General features: G+C 39.4%; 1 protein-coding gene across 1 annotated transcript in view; it reads right to left on the minus strand.

The window, feature by feature from the left end:
* The window catches only part of CERS3 (ceramide synthase 3), a 123,255-nt gene that overhangs the window by 94,790 nt on the left and 4,401 nt on the right, over window positions 1-24,064 (minus strand). Inside the window, exon 2 of the mRNA XM_027083229.1 lies at window positions 7,558-7,731. Coding sequence (XP_026939030.1) covers window positions 7,558-7,730 — 173 coding nt within the window. The 5' untranslated portion in view covers window position 7,731. The remainder of the gene's footprint in view (window positions 1-7,557; window positions 7,732-24,064) is intronic.

Genomic DNA, 24,064 nt, shown 5'->3' on the forward strand with positions numbered 1-24,064 from the left:
ACGACCCAAAACCTATGGGATGCAGCAAAAGCAGTTCTAAGAGGGAAGTTTATAGTAATACAATCCTACTTTAAGAAACAGGAAACATCTCGAATAAAAAACCTAATCTTGCACCTAAAGCAATTAGAGAAAGAAGAAAAAAAAAACCCAAAGTTAGCAGAAGGAAAGAAATCATAAAAATCAGATCAGAAATAAATGAAAAATAAATGAAGGAAACTATAGCAAAGATCCATAAAACTAAAAGCTGGTTCTTTGAGAAGATAAACAAAATGGATAAACCATTAGCCAGACTCATCAAGAAAAAAAGGGAGAAGACTCAAATTCATAGAATTAGAAATGAAAAAGGAGAAGTAACAACTGACACTGCAGAAGTACAAAAGATCATGAGAGATTACTACAAGCAACTCTATGCCAATAAAATGGACAACCTGGAAGAAATGAACAAATTCTTAGAAAAGCACAACCTGCCAAGACTAAATCAGGAAGAAATAGAAAATATGAACAGACTGATCACAAGCACTGAAATTGAAACTGTGATTAAAAATCTTCCAACACACAAAAGCCCAGGACCAGATGGCTTTACAGGCAAATTCTATCAAACATTTAGAGAAGAGCTAACACCTACCCTTCTCAAACTCTTCCAAAATATAGCAGAGGGAGGAACACTCCCAAACTCATTCTACGAGGCCACCATCACCTTGATACCAAAACCAGACAAGGATGTCACAAAGAAAGAAAACTACAGCCCAATATCACTGATAAACATAGATGCAAAAATCCTCAACAAAATACTAGCGAACAGAATCCAACAGCACGTTAAAAGGATCATACACCATGATCAAGTGGGGTTTATTCCTGGAATGCAAGGATTCTTCAATATATGCAAATCAATCAATGTGATACACCATATTAACAAATTGAAGGACAAAAACCATATGGTCATCTCAATAGATGCAGAGAAAGCTTCTGAGAAAATTCAATACCCATTTATGATTAAAAAAAACCCTGCAGAAAGTAGGCATAGAGGGAACTTTCCTCAACATAATAAAGGCCATATATGACAAACCCACAGCCAAAATCGTCCTCAGTGGTGAAAAAGTGAAACCATTTCCACTAAGATCAGGAAGAAGACAAGGTTGCCCACTCTCACCACTCTTATTCAACATAGTTTTGGAAGTTTTAGCCACAGCAATCAGAGAAGAAAAGGAAATAAAAGGAATCCAAATTCGAAAAGAAGAAGTAAAGCTGTCACTTTTTGCAGGTGACATGATACTATACATAGAGAATCCTAAAGATGCTACCAGAAAACTACTAGAGCTAATCAATGAATTTGGTAAAGTAGCAGGGTACAAAATTAATGCACAGAAATCCCTGGCATTTCTATACACTAATGATGAAAAATCTGAAAGTGAAATCAAGAAAACACTCCCATTTACCATTGCAACAAAAAGAATAAAATATCTAGGAATAAACCTACCTAAGGAGACAAAAGACCTGTATGCAGAAAATTATAAGACACTGATGAAAGAAATTAAAGATGATACAAATAAATGGAGAGATATACCATGTTCTTCGATTGGAAGAATCAACATTGTGAAAATGACTCTACTACCCAAAGCAATCTACAGATTCAATGCAATTCCTATCAAACTACCACTGGCATTTTTCACAGAACTAGAAAAAAAAATTTCACAATTTGTACAGAAACACAAAAGACCCCAAATAGCCAAAGCAATCTTGAGAACGAAAAACGGAGCTGGAGGAATCAGGCTCCCTGACTTCAGACTATACTACAAAGCTACAGTAATCAAGATAGTATGGTACTGGCACAAAAACAGAAATATAGATCAATAGAACAGGATAGAAAGTCCAGAGATAAACCCATGCACATATGGTCACCTTATCTTCGATAAAGGAGGCAGGAATGTACAGTGGAAAAAGGACAGCCTCTTCAATAAGTGGTGCTGTGGGCTTCCCTGGTGGCGCAGTGGTTGAGAATCTGCCTGCCAATGCAGGGGACACGGGTTCAAGCCCTGGTCTGGGAAGGTCCCACATGCCGCAGAGCAACTAGGCCCATGAGCCACACTACTGAGCCTGCAAGTCTGGAGTTTGTGCTCTGCAACAAGAGAGGCCGCGACAATGAGAGGCCCGCACACCACTATGAAGAGTGGCCCCCACTCGCCGCAACTAGAGAAAGCCCTCGCACAGAAACAAAGACCCAACACAGCCCAAAATTAATTAATTAATTAATTAAAATTTAAAAAAATAAAAATAAATAAGTGGTGCTGGGAAAACAGGACAGGTACATGTAAAAGTATGAGATTAGATCACTCCCTAACACCATACACAAAAATAAACTCAAAATGGTTTAAAGACCTAAATGTAAGGCCAGACACTATCAAACTCTTAGAGGAAAACATAGGCAGAACACTCTATGACATAAAACACAGCAAGATCCTTTTTGACCCAACTCCCAGAGAAATGTAAATAAAAACAAAAATAAACAAATGGGACCTAAAGAAACTTCAAAGCTTTTGCACAGCAACGGAAACCATAAACAAGACCAAAACAGAACCCTCAGAATGGGAGAAAATATTTGCAAATGAAGCAACTGACAAAGGATTAATCTCCAAAATTTACAAGCAGCTCATGCAGCTCAATAACAAAAAAACAAAAAACCCAATCCAAAAATGAGCAGAAGACCTAAATAGACATTTCTCCAAAGAAGACATACAGACTGCCAACAAACACATGAAAGAATGCTCAACATTATTAATCATTAGAGAAATGCAAATCAAAACTACAATGAGATATCATCTCACACCAGTCAGAATGGCCATCATCAAAAAATCTAGAAACAATAAATGCTGGAGAGGTTGTGGAGAAAAGGGAACACTCTTACACTGATGGTGGGAATGTGAATTGGTATAGCCACTATGGAGAACAGTATGGAGGTCCCTTAAAAAACTAAAAATAGAACTACATTATGACCCAGCAATTGTACTACTGGGCATATACCCTGAGAAAACCATAATTCAAAAAGAGTCATGTACCAAAATGTTCATTGCAGCTCTATTTACAATAGCCAGGAGATGGAAACAACCTAAGTGTCCATTAGAGGATGAATGGATAAAGAAGATGTGGCACATATATACAATGGAATATTACTCAGCCATAAAAAGAAATGAAATTAAGCTATTTGTAATGAGGTGGATGGACCTGGAGTCTGTCTTATAGAGTGAAGTAAGTCAGAAAGAGAAAGACAAATATCATATGCTAACACATATATATGGAATTAAAAAAAAATGTCATGAAGAACCTAGGGGTAAGACAGGAGTAAAGACACAGACCTACTAGAGAATGGACTTGAAGATATGGGGAGGGGGAAGGGTAAGCTGTGACAAAGTAAGAGAGTGGCATGGACATATACACACTACCAAATGTAAAATAGATAGCTAGTGGGAAGCAGCCGCATAGCACAGGGAGATCAGCTCGGTGCTTTGTGACCACCTAGAGGTGTGGGATAAGGAGGGTGGGAGGGAGGGAGATGCAAGAGGTAAGAGATATGGGAACATATGTATATGTATAACTCATTCACTTTGTTATAAAGCAGAAACTAGCACACCATTGTAAAGCAAATATACTCCAATAAAGATGAAAGAAAGAAAGAAAAGAAAGAAAGAAAGAAAGAAAGAAAGAAAGAAAGAAAGGAAAGAAAGAAAGGAAGGAAGGAAGGAAGGAAGGAAGGAAGGAAGGAAGGAAGAAAGAAAGAAAAAGAAAGAAAGAAAGAAAGAAAGAAAGAAAGAAAGAAAGAAAGAAAGAAAGAAAGAAAGAAAAAAAAGAGAAATAATGGTCCTGTTTGTTAACATGTCCAAGTTTCAAGGACAGAAATAACATTTTCAGTAGAACAGAGGAAGTATATAAGTACAGTTTTCTACTTTAGCATTATCCTTTCATTTCAAAGAAATCTAGAAAATCAATCAATTCATGTTATGTAAGTGTAAATAAATATGAATAGGTACTTAATTAAAAACCTATTTTGAAAAAGGAGAGAATAAAGAAGCACAATAAGTATTTGATAAACTGAACTGAAGAGGGAAATGACAGATCTTAGCTCTAGAAGGACCTTAGACTAAGATGAAATTTCTTGAACTTTCATTTTATTGATATAGAATAGAAGGGAAAAGTCCAAGAGGAAGAAAAGAGAACGTGAACTTCTGCTCCCATGTAAATGGTTCAAAGTTAGGTTAATTACCAGGGAATGAGTCTCAGGTTTGCTACTACTGCAGAACTGAGCCCTCAGATGGCCTCATTCAGACACCCACATAGCCCGCTCTTCCTTTAGCACTACATCAGTTACCTGTGAGCCAAAAGCCAAGGAATCCCAGAGCACTACGCCCCACATATTTTTTTTTTCAATATTGCTTTGTAGAATAAAAAAGAAGGCAGGCCTAGGCTGATATTAAGCATGTGAGGGCTTCCCTGGTGGCGCAGTGGTTGAGAGTCCGCCTGCCGATGCAGGGGACGCGGGTTCATGCCACGGTCTGGGAGGATCCCACGTGCCGCGGAGCAGCTGCGCCCGTGGGCCATAGCCGCTGAGCCTGCGCGTCCGGAGCCTGTGCTCGGCAACGGGAGAGGCCACAGCAGTGAAAGGCCCGCGGCCCTCGAACCGCAAAAAAAAAAAAAAGCATGTGAAGTTTAAATACTTCTCCTAAACAGAAACAATAGCCTATTGCCATTAAGATTGATTCCCATTTCCTAAGGTTTGAAAGGCTCTTTGACCAGATTTAATCAGAGGGTTTTATATGAGAGAACAAAATATCTGAAGTAATGCAAGTCTCAGATAACATTTAAGTCCAATGTACTATTTTGAGACTTTCAATTGAAGACGGTTAGCAACAATCCTTTTTCAACTCCTGTAAACTGCTACACCTACCCTTCTTTAAAGAATCCCATCATGCCCTCATGTTGCTCAGTGGAAATGGTAGAGGTGGGGTATCTATTCATTGTACCATTAAGTAAAAGCAAAAAGATTACCTTCTGATTTTACCACCCCCATCCCTGCCTTGGACTCTTCCAGGACCATAATTTACTCTGAGATAATGTGCTTATTCCACAAGTGCTTAAATTTGAGTAGCTTAGATCCTCTCTAAATCATACTTCAGACACAAAAAAGAATGTATAGAAGAGTCTGGATATACTAGTTAGAAATTGTTATTCTAGACCCCTCCCCACCAAAAAAATTAAAACATAAGGTAAAACTTGTAAGGAAAGGAAATTCTAAATACAAAGCAAATGTCAGTCACTTTCAAATGATCTACTTGTTTGTTCTTTATCCATCTGTCTCTCTACTCCTTTCTGGGAAGGGCCCTTACTTCCTCATCTTAAATGGCTCCTGGTTAGTACTAAAAGATAAAAATAAGCCAGTCAAATCACAACTCCTGGTCACTTCCTAGAATGAGGAGGTGTAACACAAACACAGTCCAGGACAAAAGAAGGAAGCGTTCTTGTGATACATATACCATAGGATATGCTGAAACACTGTGTCAAATTTATACGAATTTTTGATAGTTAAGAAAAGTTCACATTTGCTATCATTCCCTTAAGCCATGTCTTCTATACTCCCAAAGGATATTAATTTACTCTCTTTTGCCACCAGGAGTATTTCATTGTGAAAGTCCAAGAAGTACCGGTACAGGGGAAAATAAAAACCCAGCAACCCTGAACCTGGTGTCATACCATGGGGGTTAAAGTCCCAGATCTACTCCCGACATACTAACCATGTGACCTTGGCCATCTCACTTACCTCTCATTTTCTTGACTGAGATCACACCACTTATGATTTTCTGTACCTCTTAAAATATAAGTTTCTATTCAAATGCAAGGTGTAAGAAATATTTTATTTATGATCTAAGTGTTTTAGTCTAAGGCAAATGATATAGAAGCCCTGAAAAAATATAAACTTATACTTCAAAAAGCATGATCTTGCTCCCATGTTAAATTTTCCTTCCTTCTATTGCATTAAAAGAAATATGAAAAAAAAGAGAGATATGAGATTAGTGGAGCAACACATAGTTTTCTGTAGTGTCATGGGATGGAAAAAACTAAGCGTGAGTAATTGGTAGTTAAAGTTATAAGGAGTTACAAAAGACTATACTTAACCCCTTGAGAAGAAGCAAGAATGGTCCTAGGAATTAAAAGAAGATTGGATTCCTTCCTGATAATTGTTGGAGAGGCCAAGACCAGGGCATAACAAGTTGGTCCTCCACAACTATGCTGCTTTGGCAAACAAAAATTTTTCTAGTTCACTGTCTGATCAAAATGTTAAAAATGGATCTGTCCACCAAAAGGTAGGAAATCTGCAGTGCAAATAAGTAGAGGACCTGGATGACAAGTTCAAAGATCACCAGACACTGCAAGAAAAGCAAGTATTTCAGGACAGCAGAGTAATTTGCTAATTTGGAAGTGCAGTGGCACAATGCTACTTTATTTAGGCATTCTTTGACAAATCCAAACATGTGAGTAAAAGTAAAATTAACTGTCAAAAAGGGAGAACATTTTCAAATGTTCTCAGCTAGAGCTTAGTGGTATTGAGGGGCTTTCTTTTCCTCCCAATAGCAATAGCACATTGTTGGCCCAAGTGAAGCTGTTATTTGTACAAAAACCTTTTGGACAATCCATGAAACAGAGTTGGTCAAACTAACTCTTGAGATAAGGACCCTGCAAATGGTTATAAACATATGATCTGCATTACAGTTAGTCTTGGACAAAATGATCTTTATCAGATTTTGTCTTAAGTTTATCCAAGTCTTGACATTTGAATATTGTTTTTGCTCCAAAAAAATTAATGTGCTAATAACAGTTTTTTGAAATAGAGACAACTACAGAGATTATAGATGAACATTTATCTTCAGTTATCATAACACTAGTACAGTTTTAATAGAAGGTTGGAGGTAATATCTATTTAAATTAAATTAAGAAAAAGAAAAGAAGTTTACTTTTTCTGAGAAAGCAAATTGATATTTTTCTTTGATTTCCTTATACCTTGGAATGAAGGTCTGCTATTAAAACTTTCAATAAACCTTTAAAGTAAACTATGCTATAAAGCAATATTAAGTTTGGTCTTTAATGAGCCATTTTTGCTATTTTATAGGCATTCTAAAATGATAATGCATCCCCTAGTCACACTCTCCTAATACTGCCAACAAAGACATGGGGATGCATATCCATTGTCAGACAACATGGTACATGGAACACAAGCTGAGTTCTTGTACCGTCATTGACACTAATAAGCTCTGTGATCCTTAACCTCTCTTGATCTCAATTTTCTTCATTGTAAAACTAATGTACTTGAGGAGATTGTGTTTCTAATTTTTATTTGTTCAGTCTAGATAATATTTAGTGTGCACTTAATTTCATGAACTCCCCTAAGAACCTGTAGCCCATTAGTGGTGACCTCCGAACAACACACTCTTTAAGAATCTTACCAAAATTCTTTATTCTAGAGGTGGGGCAAAGAAGGGGAATGGGGAGGAAAGACATACAAACACTACTTACTTTTCAAAAAAATGTCTGATAATTATCAAGACAAAAGCATATGGAATGGTCATACATAAATGAGAGGGTTTCACAAAGACGAGTCCATCATGATCTTCAAGATCTGACCACTTTATTGTTGGAGGAAGCCAGAATCTTTCCAACCAAAACCATTCTTTAAACATCTGAAACATTCTAGAGAGATGGAAAAAGAATACATTAGACTTATAGAACAAATACTTAAAATTGAGACAACATTGACACCTTTAATCAAAATACCTAAACCCGAGAGTTTAGAACACAGGGTACTATTATTGAACAGAACGGAGTACTATTATTTACCGGGCTTCATGGAGCTTCATTGCATTAAACAGGAATTACTCTGCCAACACTCTCAGAAGAATTTCGGCTGTGGCATGGCAAACTGAAGTTTAATACACCACTGTTCACACTCTTGGCACAACATGTGTTAATATTATGGGTATGTGTCTTCCTCTTATATGTTTCTATCATATGAAAATTAATCTAACAATAATCTCTACAACTTCAACATGCCAAAGGCCAACCTCATGAAAGTTCCAAGTATGTATAAACCTTCGCTAGTATCCTAAGAACTTCTCCAGGAGATAAAGGGCAAGCATATTTAACTTTGTATTACAATAAAGAATTCAAATTAGTCCATGTCAACAAATATTTACAGAGATTCTATTATTTGTCAAGCCCTGTGCTAGGCACTGAGGATGCAAAGATTAAAAAGACAGCGTTCTTGCCTTAAGGACCTTATATTCTGTGGGCAAGGCAGGCCTGACAGACGACTCTGACACACTTTTTTCAGGTACAATGAAACAGGTTTGTAGTGGGTGCTGTGGGAACAAGGTGACCAGCACTGAGCCCAGCCAAGATGCGTCGGGAAAGCCCACTGGAGCAGATGATATTGAACAATGTTCAAGATGTCTTAAACGGTAAGTGGAAGTAAACCAGAGAAAGGCAGGAAAATGGGAAAGAGGGAATAGAAGTTTTAAGGAGAGAAAGTACACTGATCAAGTAACCAGAAACATAGAAGAACATTTAGATGCTCCAATCTCATCATTTAGGCTATGACAATTTTAATCTTGACATTTTGACCTTGAGGATGTTTTGATGTAATCCTTTAACAGTTAATCAGACAAAGAAGTCAAACGTCCACAGATTCACAGCAGGGTGGTCAAAATAACTCTGTCAAAACCTCTTGATTTGTAAATACCACGTGCCCATGGAACACCACCAGCAGTGTGGTTCCACCACAGCCTAAGAATCCAAGGTGTGGGATGCTGGGTCACACACAAGTGCCCAGAGTCTCGGTTTATTGTCCTGGCATAATTAATAATAGTGCCCCTTCCTTTCATAAGTGTCCCAGTTTGGGTAATAAATCATACAGTAACTCTCATCAAAAGGCTGGTGAGGGCTTCCCTGGTGGCGCAGCGGTTGAGAATCTGCCTGCTAATGCAGGGGACACGGGTTTGAGCCCTGGTCTGGGAGGATCCCACATGCCGCAGAGCAACTAGGCCTGTGAGCCATAACTACTGAGCCTGCGCGTCTGGAGCTTGTGCTCCGCAACAAGAGAGGCCACGATAGTGAGAGGCCCACGCGCCATGATGAAGAGTGGCCCCCGTTTGCCACAACTAGAGAAAGCCCTCACACAGAAATGAAGACCCAACACAGCAAAAATAAATTAATTAATTAATAAACTCCTACTCCCAACATCTTCTTAAAAAAAAAAAAATGGCTGGTGAGACAGTTCAGACTTGGTCACAGAGTGTCTGCAATCCAGGCTAAGGAGCTTGGGCTTTAACCAATGGAACCCAGGAAGAGTATTATGCAGAGGAATAAAATAATCAGATATTTTAGAAAGGTTGCTTGGGCAGCCAGGTCCTCTGAGAGCCCACGTGGTATCTTTGTGTCGATTACAGGATGGTGTCCCCTCTGGGCAGACACAGCCCTTCTTGCCAGCAGAATGAGATCTGGGTTTCAGCCTCCAGAACCCTCGGCCAGGCACACACATGGCTGCTCTCTGGCAGCAATATGGAGTACATTTCAGGACACAGGAAGACTGAAGAGCAATTAGGAGTTTGAAGCACTAAATATGGTCAGAAATTGGAAGCTGCAGAGAGCAGTGGTATCAGGCAGCTGAACCTGCTGATCACGCCATTTATGAGATTACACGTGAGATCTAAACTGGGTAGAGAATAAAGAGAGGCCAAGAAAGAAATGAGAAGGAGGGAAAAAAATACAAAACTCAAGGGACCAGAGGCCAAAGAACAAGTCTGTTGGAAGTGGGACCCAAGAGAGCGGAAAGACTCAATCAGAGATGAGGATCAGAGTTGAGTATCAGCATTACAGATTTCTGATTTCAGATGAAGAAGAATTCCAGAGTGTGGACATCAATATGCTTCAGAAAAATCCACACCAAAACCAAATAACTAACCATGGTGAGATATTCCCTACTTTATTTCATTTCTCATCTGCTGCTCAGAGACACGTGCGTGCAAAGTAGCAGGAAACTGGTCACACCCACACCTGCAAGCCTTGTGTGGAGAAGGAGAGGGGCTGCCTTCTTTTTCATGTATTAATCATTTTACTGTAACTCCTACCCTGGAGGAGGGTAAGTAGCATTAATACAGTCGCAAAATTGTGCAAATATGGTGGAATAAAGATCATCAGGAAATATTTACTGAATACTTCCTATCAGTCTTTGGGTCTACAGAAAGGAAAGGGATGATCCTAGACTTCAGGGAGCTTACAACTGAGCCAGGACTGACCTGGATTTGGACTAGGGAGGAGACAGTGAGAACTGATGAAAGAGTTGTTAGGAAGGAAGAATTAACACACTTTGGCAAGGGAGCTGAGGATTCCAGCCTGGCTGCCTGGGCCATCTGACATAACTAACCAAAGAGGGAATTAAGAGAGGAAATCTGCATTGAAGTGCACAGCCGGATTGGGTCAGAACAAGAGCAGGCACAATTCTTTGAGTGAGACTACAGCTAAAATTCAAAATTCCTACAGATCTTAGAAATGAGCCCAGGTCACGGGAGTCTCTCCTGTAACGGACAAACCTTGTACCGTGCCTGTGTCCCTCACTGCATCAGAACGACCTACTCCTGCAAGGGGAAGTCTATTTCTTCCTAAAAGTTTGCCTTAGCATGTTCATTACTATATTAGCTCCAAATTTAATAGACTATGACTCAGGGAACAAATAGCAATGGCAGTGAGTTAGTTTTGATACTATTATAATAATCATTATACAAAATAGTTTGCTCACTCCTAAAATGTAACTCCAGGCAGTAAAGATTATTTTGTCCAGTGTGAAATATAACTAAATAAACAGCTTACAATGGTTATATAGGGGTTGCCACGCTAAATAATATGCAAGCAATGAAAAAAGATTTGTTGAAAGCCTAATAACTTTAATATCAAACAACCAAAAACATATATGGGGAGAGAGAAAGAACTCAGAAGTTAAGGGTGGCCCCCGGGTATATGTAGTTCAAATTGAGAAAAAAAATCTACACTATTTCCTCTTTCTTCATGTGCTGCCACCAAACATCAATTACTGCTGCTTCAAAAGAGTTAAGAATCTCTTCTTCACAGGACATACAAAAATTAACTCAAAATGAAGCACAGATCTAAATATAAGGGCTAAAATAATAACACTCTTAGAATATTATATAGGAGTAAATCTTCAACACCTGGGGTTAAGCAAAGCCTTCTTGCATATGACACCCAAAGCACAAACAACAAAATAAAAAATAGATAAATCGGACTTCATCAAAATTAACACGTTTTGTGTTTCAATGGATACCATCAAGAAAGTTAAAAGACAATCCATATACAGAGTGTGGAGAAAAGGGAACCCTCTTGCACTGTTGGTGGGAATGTAAATTGATACAGCCACTATGGAGAACAGTATGGAGGTCCCTTAAAAAACTAAAAATAGAACTACCATACGACCCAGCAATCCTACTACTGGGCATATACCCTGAGAAAACCATAATTCAAAAAGAGTCATGTACCAAAATGTTCATTGCAGCTCTATTTACAATAGCCAGGACATGGAAGCAACCTAAGTGTCCATCGACAGATGAATGGATAAAGAAGATGTGGCACATATATACAATGGAATATTACTCAGCCATAAAAAGAAATAAATTGAGTTATTTGTAGTGAGATGGATGGACCTAGAGTCTGTCATACAGAGTGAAGTAAGTCAGAAAGAGAAAAACAAATATCGTATGCTAACACATATATATGGAAGCTAAGAGAAAAAAAAAAAGGTCATGAAGAACCTAGGGGCAAGAAGGGAATAAAGACACAGACCTACTAGAGAATGGACTTGAGGATATGGAGAGGGGGAAGGGTAAGCTGTGACAAAGTGAGAGAGTGGCATGGACATATATACACTACCAAACGTAAAATAGATAGCTAGTGGGAAGCAGCCGCATAGCACAGGGAGATCAGCTCGGTGCTTTGTGACCACCTAGAGGGGTGGGATAGGGAGCGTGGGAGGGAGGGAGACGCTAGAGGGAAGAGATATGGGAACATATGTATAACTCATTCACTTTGTTATAAAGCAGAAACTAACACACCATTGTAAAGCAATTATACTCCAATAAAGATGTTAAAAAAAAACAGACAATCCATCGAATGGGAGGAAATATTTGAAAATCATATATCTGATAAGGGACTTGTATTTAGAATATATGAAGAACACTTAGAACTCAATAATAAAAGGACAAATAACCCAATTTAAAAATGGGCAAAGGATCTTGAATAGACATTTCATCAAAGAAGATATACAAATGGCCAATAGGCACATGGAAAAATGCTCAACATCATTAACCATGAGGGGAATGCAAATAAGAAACAAACCCAGAGATATCCTTCATTATACCCACTAAGATGGCTATAATCAAAAAGATAACAATGTTGGCAGGATGTGGAGAAATTGGAACCCTCATATATTGCTTGAGGGAAAGTAAAATGGTGCAGCTGCTGTGGAAAATAGTCCGCAGTTCCTTGAAATGTTAAACACGGAGTTATCATATGACCCAGCAATTCTACTCCTAGGTATATACTCAAGAGAATTGAAAGGATTCATGCTACGACATGGATGGCTCTTGAAAACATGCTAAGTAAAAGAAGCCAGGCAGAAAAGGCACATATTGTATAATTCCGGTCATGTGAAATGTTCAGAATAGGCAAATATAGGGAGACAAACAGTAGTTTAGTAGTTCCTTAGGGTGTACACGGGGGTGTGGGGGGAAGTGGGGAGTGGCTGCTAATGGGTACAGGGTTTCTTTTGGGGGTGATGAAAATGTTCATAAATTGAATGTGGTGCTGGTTGCACAACTCTGTGAATATACTAAAAAAAACATTAAATTGCACACTTTGGGTGAATTCTATGGTATGTGAGTTATATCTAAAATAAAAAAAGTTAAAGTCTCCTTCTGACTTATATATACTACCAAATGTAAAATAGATAGCTAGTGGGAAGCAGCCACATAGTACAGGGAGATCAGCTCGGTGCTTTGTGACCACCTAGAGGGGTGGGATAGGGAGGGTGGGAGAGAGACGCAAGAGTGAGGGGATATGGGGATATATGTGTATGTATAGCTGATTCACTTTGTTATAAAGCAGAAACTAACACACCATTGCAAATCAATTATACTCCAATAAAGATGTTAAAAAAATTTTTTTAATAAAATAAATAAACAAAAGTCTCCTTCTCAGCTTCATCCTCCTTTAACTTTTATATCTTTTAATCCATGACTCAGCCTGAACTTCATGCTAAAGCTTCCTATCATCTCATTTAAGGGTCTTGAGTTTTACCTCCCAAATTCACCTGAGTCAAGGTTGTGTCCACGGGAAATTCCCAGGCAGTGCAGTGGTTAGTGCTCCGCACTTTCACCGCCAAGGACGCGTGTTTGCTCCCTGGTCAAGGAACTAAGATCCCACAAGCTGTGTGGTGCAGCCAAAAAAAAAAAAAAAAAAAAAAAAGATTGTGTTCATGAACCCAGAAAAATAAATAGTGAAGGAAAGACTATATCCAGATTCAGACTTCAGCATGATTTTGAAGTTAATGGCTTTCTGGGAGAAAATAAAAATTTCATGCTTTAAAAAGTAAAAACAGACTAACTCCTCTGAAGGAGAAATGGCTCTCTCAGATGACAGACTTCGGTATAGAGTGTTCAGGTCAACAGTCTAGCTCTGGGCAGTGGGCTTTACTCATCCAGGCTAACCCTCCAGCCAGCCTCTCTACCATACTTGCTCTCAAGACGAGATCCAGGGCTAAGCAGAGAGAGAACTGGGACTGGCACTCTCCTCCTCTTTTCTGCCATTTCATTCTAGTAGCAAGAAGCAAGTCACATTCTCTTAGCCTCTCAGTAGCTGTCTTAAGGCCACAAGCCTGTTCCAGGACCTCTGGCATCCTTTACAGTCATCTTTCCCTGACTCTAGTGTACAGGACGTGCTGTTCTAGAGGTAGCCCAGCTTTCAGCCCTCCTAGTAGCAGAGGAAATCAGCAATGTGTGTAGAGTTGGTACCATGCCTTTCCCACTGTGAAAGCCAAGATGGACAATTTTCCATCTGCTAGCAGTTGACCTGGGATGGCCTGGGGTTGGCAAAATGGAGGCTTTACTCAGGACTTTGAATCTGGACCAGACCGGGACGAGCTGCATCAGCAGCAGATGGCATTCTGCCTAGGCTGCTGCTGCTGAGAACACAGTTGTCATCTCTCAGCTTCCTGGCTTTCCTGATCACCTTAGTCTCTTGGTTTCTACTGTGGTCCAGGTCTGGTCCATCAGACCTGGTGCTGTGAGTCACTTTCAGTGAAGCCTTTTGTTTAAGGTAGTAAGAAAGAGGTGGATTCCATTGCTTACAATCAAGAGCACTGACTGATACACCTAGCATTTTCCCCACTCTCCTTCAGGAGAAACAGACAGCTCCAATTCAGCTGTCTGAACCTTAAATTTAGCAGAAGTGCCTGTTCTTAGAATTTCCTTCTAAAGTTTAAATGGGAAAGCAGGAACTCCCTTGAGTAACTGAGGAGGGACTGGCAGCCTGTAGCATCTATCAGTTTCTCCCTCTGGTTAGCCTTCGATCTCATCTTGCCCACAATGGGCACTTGTTGGTCCCCTTTTCTTTCTTTCTCTCCCATTTTTGCTCCTGTTCCGCCTACATTTCAAATGCGACAGTGGCACTCAGTCACTACTTAAGGGTTTTTTGGTTGTTCAGTGTAACAGAGGCTGCTGGCTTCCCTGACTCAGCCTTAAAAAGATGCCTGGTGAATGACAAACATTCACACAGTGAGTGGAACAGTACCTGTATGCTGTGTTAACTAACTATTGTGATATTTAAACAATCCTCAGATGGAAAGAGAATTAGAAAATATTGAGATGGAGAGATACCTGTGTTTTTAAAACCCCACAAGTTACTGCTCTAAAAAAAAAAAAATCCTGAGCATTTGCAACAATGAATCTGTCATTCAGGAGCCCTGCCTGTGACTCTGTCACTTTTGAACACTCTGAGAAGCTCACTGACTCCCACATTAAACTCATAGCCCATATCTCATCTTGATTCATTTGGCTGAACTCTAGGCCTTTCTGGCAACTGAAAATTGCCAACCGTATTGACAACTTTTCAGTCTTTGCTTAGTGTTCTCTCAGAAGCAAACGTATTCATTTACTCCTTGGCCATTCTCAGTCCCTTTTTTCTCATCAGCTACTCAAACTCCATTTTTTCCCATCCTTCGTACATTCTCTAAGTACTGAAATTCCTACTTAACATAAAAAAAATCTGAAGGAACTACAATTTTTATTTATATAAAAGAATCTGAAGCTATTTTTAAAAATAGGAAATATTTACAAGAAAAGTACCTGCAGTTATTTCTTTTTACTTTGGGGAAGTTCAGTAATGGAGGTGGCATCATAGCCCAGCTGTGTTTTCCCACTAATACTGTGGAAATTTTAAACCCTATTTTCAACTCCAGCTGCCAGTAGTTTGCAGGAAGACAATCTAATGAATGTAGGTTTTTATGACTCATTATTTTCTGACCTCATGGATACAGAACCCATCAGGGTGAAGGAAGCCTGTCGAGCCACTTTCTCAGACACACACCATTAAATCTGACCTTAGTACTTGAAGAAATAAAATTATCTGGGTTACAAGTTTATCACTATTTGAAGCAACATTTTTGTAAAGTACTGAAAAAATGTGGTACTCTAACTATTGCTGAGGTAAGAACTCCAAGTCAGGCTGAGTCTTTGGACAGCTTCTGGTAACTATCTATCTAATCCCTACTGTAAACATCACATCAGTTTAGAAGATAACTCTACAGAACATATCTCTTGGACGGAGGGGAGTGACAAGAAAGTATCTCTACAGAACAGAAAATATCTCTCAGATAGAGGACGGTGATGAGAAATGGGAAGTTAGGAAAACAAGTTAAATTGAAGTAAAGGCATATTCCTGAGCAATGCAGTGAGAGACACTCTTGAATCAGTATTCACAATTTCTGAGTATTATTATGGTTGGAGGATATGAGAGTTGGTGAGCGTTTTTGTGACTGGGTGACCAGCTGGATTACAGAGGGGCCAGGGTTCTCTGGTGAAGAGAAAGTCAGCTCCAGAAGAGCAAGGACTTTGCATGGCTCATACAGTACTGTATACCCAAAGTTTGCCACACAGTAGACACTATACAAGTGCTTGCTGAATGAACTGATGGAGGGTTTACTGAGGCTGGAATGGAGTTTTGAACAATAAAGCCATGACACTATAGCCAGAAATTATATCTAATTTATTGATAACTATGTACAACTTCATTTTCGTTAGCTGGAGAACAATTTTTAAAATTTGGTGTAGGAGGTCAGGTAAACATGTTTATCTAACTTTAGTCTACCTTAACTCTACTAACTCAACCAAAAGAACTGGTTTATGCCTTTAAGATAAAACACAAAAGAAAACATGAGCAGCTACTTGCTTCCTGTGAACAGTGTAAGGACTGAGCCAGCTGTAACTTCCAATTCTGAAAGCATTTTGAGTTGTGCCATTTCAAATGGATAAGACAATGCAAATGACAGAGCAACTTAACTCTGAAGGATATTTATTATGACTAAGTTAGTTTATAAAAATATAATAAATGCCTGGGCTTATAACTTTAGAAAACTGAAGAGAAGGAAAAAAAAAAACCCTATACTTTATGTAAAGAAGTAATTAACTTACAACAAGATAAAAACAATTTTAATTCCCTCATATTGAATTTTACAATTATACCAATTTAAAGCCTCAAAGAAATTCAGAACAGATTTAGAAATGAAAAAGAAAATTTCAGAAGATCTGTAGCAGAAACATGGTATTGCCTCAAAGATGCCGTTGAGGGGTGTCGGGATGTCCTAAGTATCCATTGATTCTGCCTTTTAGTTACAGACACCACCACCCCACCCCCAGTTTAACCTGGCATGTGGCTACCCTGCCACACGAGGCAACATTTCCCAACCTCCCTCTATCACGGCTAGGTGCGGCCATGCGTGACCATGTCTGGGTCAATGACACAGGAGTAGGAACTGATTTGGGTAATCTCCCTAAAGACCAAGCTGCATGTCCTGGCTTCTCTCTGTCTTCCTTCCTGACAGCTGGAAATGGGGATGACAGAACTGGAGCAATTTTTGAAGCCAATTAGCACATTAGCCCTGGTCCACCCATATCTGAACTGTTATGTACAAGAGAAATAAACTTCTATTTCATGTAAGTCATTAGATTTTGACCCTGTTTGCCTGCTCTGTGAAATAAGTCTGGTCCCTTTGGTCCCTTTACCTACTTCCTTTGCCAGCTGGCCCAGGACCTTTCCAAGTAGGGAGTAGTGGAGAGATACTGCAGGAGGAAGAAGTTTCGCTTTTGGCTCTGGTGCACTCCCAGTGAAGCCTCCAGCAGCCCCCATCAGCCAGCAGAATCCACCAGCACCTTCCTGGGGAGTTTTGTGGCCAGAGTGTCTCCAGCGAGACACCTCCCGATGAACAGCACCCTAGAGGGCAGATTTCCCGCAAGTTTCTGAGGGCTAGTTCCATAGCCAGCCAGTTCTGCTGGTTTTCCATAGCGACCCCTCTGTGCCCTCTTCATCAGGGTCTGCACATCAGCCCTGGAGACCTCTTCCTTGTGTACTGTATCTCCACCCCAGGGGTCGTGACTGCTTCCTATAGCTGTGATTCCTATACTCTTTAGAGTTCTTCCTACTGGCCAATCCTTCATTCTCTAATCCTGATTGACTTGATGGAAAAGTCCAACAAACTTTATGTGCTTACTCTAACACTAATTAACAAAAGCTTAAGTTATATGGAGCAAATCAAAAAGCCCTCTGAAATTGAAATGAGAAGAAAGGGCCTTCTCATTTTCCCCTTCTAATACTGTATATAGAGTTTGCTTATAGAGTAAAAGTTGACTTGAGATTTTAGGAAGATGTGCTTCTGCCTTTTTGCTTCCACTGATTCCAAAGCATAGGTTAATGTCCCCATGAGCCAGCTATCACTTTCTACTAGAACAATACTCTTTCATTGTTAGTACACATTATGGAAAAATTTCCAGCAAAACTAATAAACCCCTAAAATGCCAACAAGGCACTTGGCATCTGTACGGGGTCATGTTCTCCCTCAAGCGAAGGCTCTCCCCTGGTGCTGTTCTCTTCAGGCCATGTTTCTCTTGGCTCTATAATAAGACTTCACAATATGCCTTGATCTAGGTTCCTAACTTAAATATCCCCTTCCTAACTCAAATAATGAGCCAGTGAAGTTTTAATTCCTAGAAAAGCACAGGCAGGGTCACCATTTGCTGTTGTGTGCAGAAGAAACCCCACCTGGGGATGGCTCTGCCTGAGGCTTATTGCCCAAAACAAACTCCAGCTGTGTCTGGAGGCAGCGCTCACCTTCCTCCCCCTGTGTGCACTCTTCTGTGAGTGAGAAGCTTGTGGCATGGCCCTGGACCACTGGACCCCTGTCTGCTTTTCCAGGCTCACTTGTGCATCCCCTTCCCCTCACTTTGTGATCCCACAAGCAAGCCAGTCAGCTTTATGACCCTTAGAGCAGAAGGGAAAGTCCTTTCCTGCCTCAGGGCATATGCATAGACTATTCCTTCTGCCTAGAATGCTCTTTTCACCCATCTTCACCCTACTCTCTCCTCCTTATCCTTCAAGTCTCAATTTAAGTATCTCTAAGATCTTCACCAAGACTTTCCATGACCCCTGCACCCCCATCACTCTTACAGCTAAAAGAAATATTCCTGTTAGATGCTACCATCACTCCATTCTTTTTCTTCATAACATGTATCAAATTTGTAATTATATGTATGTTGATTTGATTAAAGTCTGGTTCCCTCTCCAGACTTCCAGATCCATGAGGTCAGGGGCTAAAATTGTTTTACTCACAATAGCACCCATAACTTGGCATACGGAAAGCGTACAAACAGTAAATGCTAAATAGATATTAAGGGAGCCAGTATAACACAGTTGTCAAGCACATGGACTCTGGAGCCAGACTGCCTGGGTTCTGACACTTAACTAGCTATGTGCCCTTGGACAACTAACTTAATGTCAGTTTCCCCATCTACAAAATGGAAATAATAATTGTACCACCCTGATGAGGTTGTTTAAATAACAAAGTGAGTAAATATTTGTAAATCACTGTATTACATGCCTGTTAAACGTAAATTGGAGTCAAGCTATCAAATACCAGGTTGCCCTTCTAAAGAGAGCAACTAAATGAACTTCCAGGTCATAAAATTCTATAATTTACACCTATTAAATTAGAAGACATTATTTAAAAATAATACTCAGTGCTAACTATGCTATAAATGTCTCATATATATCATTTACATATAAATGTACATTCCTATGTTACTGGTGGCAACGTAAATGATACTACCCTTTTGGAATCGGATAATAAATTTTAGGAGTCACCAAAATGTTCCTGCCTACCTAGAAATACATGTAAACTGGAAAGAAAACTTTTTAAACTATAGTTAATAAGTAACACTTCAGTACTAGTAAATAATGGATTTTTAAAATATGGAATGTTTAAGTACATTTTGAAATGTTAACTCTAATAATAATCAATTAATGCTAAAATTGTAAAATTTATAAACATGAAAAGTGTTATGACACGTTTAAAAAAGAAAATTCAAAATTATATCTATACTATGATCATATGACAGTATATGATCTCGTATAATATACTATTTTAATCATACACATATATGTGTGTGAGCGTGTGTGTAAAGACAAAAACTAGAAAGAAACATGAAAAAATAATTGATATGCTAGAACAGTAAAACTCTGCATATTTAAGATTTTAAATTATTGTTTTCCCAGTATGCACCCAGCTTCCCATACTAAAAGGTGTTATTAAGGTGATTTATTTCACATTAATATATTTTAAGAGGCTAACTTTTTAAGTTAATGTTTCATATACAAAAAGTAATAGATGATTTGAAGTAAGGCAAGTTTGCTACCTACATAAAACTTATCACAGCCTTTTTACACACACAAACAGGTAACTGAAAATTTAAAATGTGCTTCCTTGGTCAACAGGAAGACAGGTTCTTGTGACCTATCTATAAACTGACTTTAGATTCTGGAGATAATAAAGATAATGCAGAAAAAGCCATTTAAGGAGGGAGTATTCACCAAAAAGTAATTCTCCTGGATGCCTCTTCACCTTTATCGGATCTCTGGTTCATCTCTGTCCTGGTCATTAATTGACAAAGATTGCCAAAGGCCAGCTCAGGAACAAGAGAGGTAAGTGACTGAGGAAGTTTATTTAGACTGGTAACATGGATAGGAGGTTGCAGAAAAACAGGTAAGACTGAAATCAGAAGGGTGTAAAGCAAAGTTACACAATGGATATGTTTTAGAAGAATGCAAATCCTGGGGTTCAAAGAAAAGGGGTCCAAGATGATTGAGAAGAAATCTATGAAAAAGTTACATAGATTTGATAATTCTGCCTTCAAAGGTGGAATTCCCTTCCCCTCTTCCCCCTGTTCCCGCCCCCCTTTTTAGTTAACTTTAGAAGTCTAAAATATAAATTAACAGCTGGGTAACCACGCAATGGTGTTGCAATGTAAAGAAATTTTAACCCAATTACCATCATGTCAGCATTTCCTTTCCAGTTGCTGTTAAATATGTTGCTCCTCTCCGCCGCGTCCTTCCTTGCAAGCTCTCCTCCCTTGCCTGGTGAGTCACACATCTTGCTTCATAAATTATACTGTTATTAGTCTCAGGCACAAGGGACTGATGCAGGCAAAAGCAAGGGAGTTGAGAACCTCGCTGCTGCTAGTGACTCACAGAGGAACCTGAGGCCAGGCCCTGATTCTGTCTCAGGTTTTCCCACTGGAGAAACTGGAGGATTGGCTGGGTGCAAAGCCCTCCTGTGCACTGTGGCAGGTTCTGCAGAAGCTCCCCACTCACTTAGCCTCATGTCAGGAAGACCACCATACAAATCGCAAGCCTACAATTTAAGAATTTTTTAAAAAGAATGCAGTGCTACATACACTGGCTCAAGTAGCTCACTGTCTTTCAAACACCTGAAAAAGAAAGAACCTTGGCCCTGGAGTCAGACAGCCCGTTCAAGGGCCAGACCTGTCAATAGCTAGGTCTTGGACAACTCAATCTCTGAATCTTCGTCTGAATTAAATGGTGCTAATTCTACCTACTGCAAAGACCTGCTGTGGATTAGAGTGATTAGGTATGTATGTACTTTACCTGAATACAGTAAAGTACAGAATCAGTGTTATGTAATGATACTATCTTATTATCCTGACTTTATTGGGTAGGGGCAAGAATTCCATGTCAGGCTGGTTTAAATAATAAGATTAAATGCTAAGTTTAAAAAGATTCTCCAAGGGAGAGGAATGGGACATCTGCTCCTTCACAGCTGCTTTCCCGCCACTATTTCCACATCTTTCACTACTGGGAAAAGATAACTGGTTTCATATTCTTCTTTCAGTAAAGGAAGCCCACATAATGGGCAAAAACTCTGCTAAACAGAAAGTCCAGAGACAAGTCCTGGAGAGGCTGTCCTGCATAGAGTCACCTAGTTCCAACCTTCCCAATGATCAGACTCACCTGGGGGGATGCCCAGACCTTCCCCCCACAACACACTGGGATAGAATTTCAGGACAGGACGCGTAGGAACCCAAGGCCTATTGGCTTGTCAAGAATAGATGGTTGGGAATCTGAATGCCCATCCTACCCCTTTCCAGCTATATGACCTCATCTGTAAAACAGATATAATGATTTTTATGTTTGTAAACTCTAGGTCAGGATGAAATGAGGTCATGTGCCTAAATCACTTTGTAACGCTCGGTGTATAGTAAGTGCCAGGTTCAATCCCTAGTCAGGGAACTAGATCCTGAATGCTGCAACGAAGATCCCACGTGACGCAACTAAGACCCAGCACAGCCAAATAAATAAATATATTTTATTTATTTTATAAAAAATTAGGGATCTTTTGACTGCAAAAGTATCTGGAAGAAAAAACATTCTGGGTATATTATACGAAAATGTAACATATTTTAAAATAAAAATTTCCCTAGGTTTCCAGACTTTTCAAATATACATTCTTTTCAAAAGGGCATCCTTAAATTTCTGTCCAATATATATTTATATGATTTTCATTTGTCTCTGATTTCTGCCATTAGCTGTTGTGAATCAGAGAAAACACCATGCTGACACATACCAAGCAAGGTACCAGGTCAGTGTCATGTCAGGCACAGAGCCAACTCCCGTTTCCCTGGTCGGGGGAAGTCCAACATGTGCCATGTGATCTGCTGGCTACTCCTCTATTGATCTTGATCTGGGGTCTATGGGTTTCTAAGCCTTCTTTTTAAAATCTTCTTCTCTAAACTAAGACTTATTGGGTATTTCCTCAGATTTTTTCCTGCCAAAACATACAGTTGCCATTAGTGCTACCATGAATGACTAGTCTGATTCTGTAAAGCAGGACCACATGTGAACCTAGATGAAAGTGGTGGAACTGGGGTTGGGTTGACCCGCAGGGCAGGTTGCTGGCTCCACATGCTGTAAGAGAGGATTCAAGTTCCCCTGTGTCATTCATGTCAGTGAAATTTAATTATAAATGTCTTAAGGTTAACCAAAAAGAAAAAGATGCTCTGAACGTGAACAAGAGAATCATGATATTCAATTTCTACTGCATGGAACAGTACAGATCCAGAAGTTATATTATTTTACCTGTCACATCCATACTAACATTTAGGTCTCTATATATTTTGAGGTTAGAAACAAGGTTAATTTTTTTCCATATGGCTATTCAAATGGTCATTCTTTCCTTATATTATCAATACTGTCATAAATCAAGGGTCCAATATGTACTGGAGTAAATGTGTCCAATATGTAAAGTGGAGGTTTATTTCTGGAATTTCTAGTCCATTTTATTGGTCTGTTGTGCCTTTGGCTTTAGTATTTTTTTTAAAGTTTCCTAGTTGATTCTTACTTTCAGCCAGTATGGAGAACCACTACCAGCTACAAAATTAATTAGTAGATCATGACCAGAAATTTTATAGAGTGGAATGGAATAGAAGAGAAAACATCAATACATATCAAGTATTGTTTTGTGAAACTTTTATTCCAGTTAATGTGTGTGTGTGTTCTGAGTTGAGATCTAAAAGTATTTACCATCAGTGATCATTAAAAGCGGTTTGAAAACCACTGCAATAGTGTAATCTGTGAAACAATTACTTAGGAAAATCCAACTTGAATATTATTTTACAGTCATCATCTAGTAATGCTCTGACGTTTTCTCTTCCACAATTGGTTGTAGACCAGCATTCCACAGAAAGTGTATTTCCATTGGAAACAAGTCAGGGAAAGTCAGTTACAGCTAATGGAACAGGAGGAGCTCATTATAAGCCCTGTAACGCTGACCCAAGGTCAGAAGTGACAGTGAGCCTGTGGGAACATCACAAATGAAAATTGCGCATCTGCGCAGTTTGAGATTTGCTCAGCATCAGCATATTTTACATTTTTAATCAGATGGCAAGCAAGAAAACAAAATTTGAAGGGAAGAAATTGAAGCCAATTTAGTTATTAAATGATGTCAAGTCATCTTCATTATTGAAGAAAATGCTCTCAGAATTTTTGCTTGAATCTTGAAATAATTATTCTTCAGCCTGTGTCAGGATCAATCTAACCAACAAGTATTTATTGACTACCTGCTAAAGTATGTCTGGCAAATGAATCAAAATAAAACAAATAGGGCTTCCCTGGTGGCGCAGTGGTTGAGAATCCGCCTGCCGATGCAGGGGACACGGGTTCGTGCCCTGGTCCGGGAAGATCCCACATGCCGCGGAGCGGCTATGCCCATGAGCCATGGCTGCTGAGCCTGCGCGTCCAGAGCCTGTGCTCCGCAACGGGAGAGGCCACAACAGTGAGAGGCCCACGTACCGCAAAAAAACAAAATTAAAAAATAAATAAATAAAAGAAATAAGACTTGTTC

This window comes from Aethalodelphis obliquidens, unplaced genomic scaffold (genome assembly GCF_003676395.1).
Source record: "Aethalodelphis obliquidens isolate GAN/ISIS:26980383/991018 unplaced genomic scaffold, ASM367639v1 scaffold49, whole genome shotgun sequence".
NCBI classification, from domain to species: domain Eukaryota; kingdom Metazoa; phylum Chordata; class Mammalia; order Artiodactyla; family Delphinidae; genus Aethalodelphis; species Aethalodelphis obliquidens.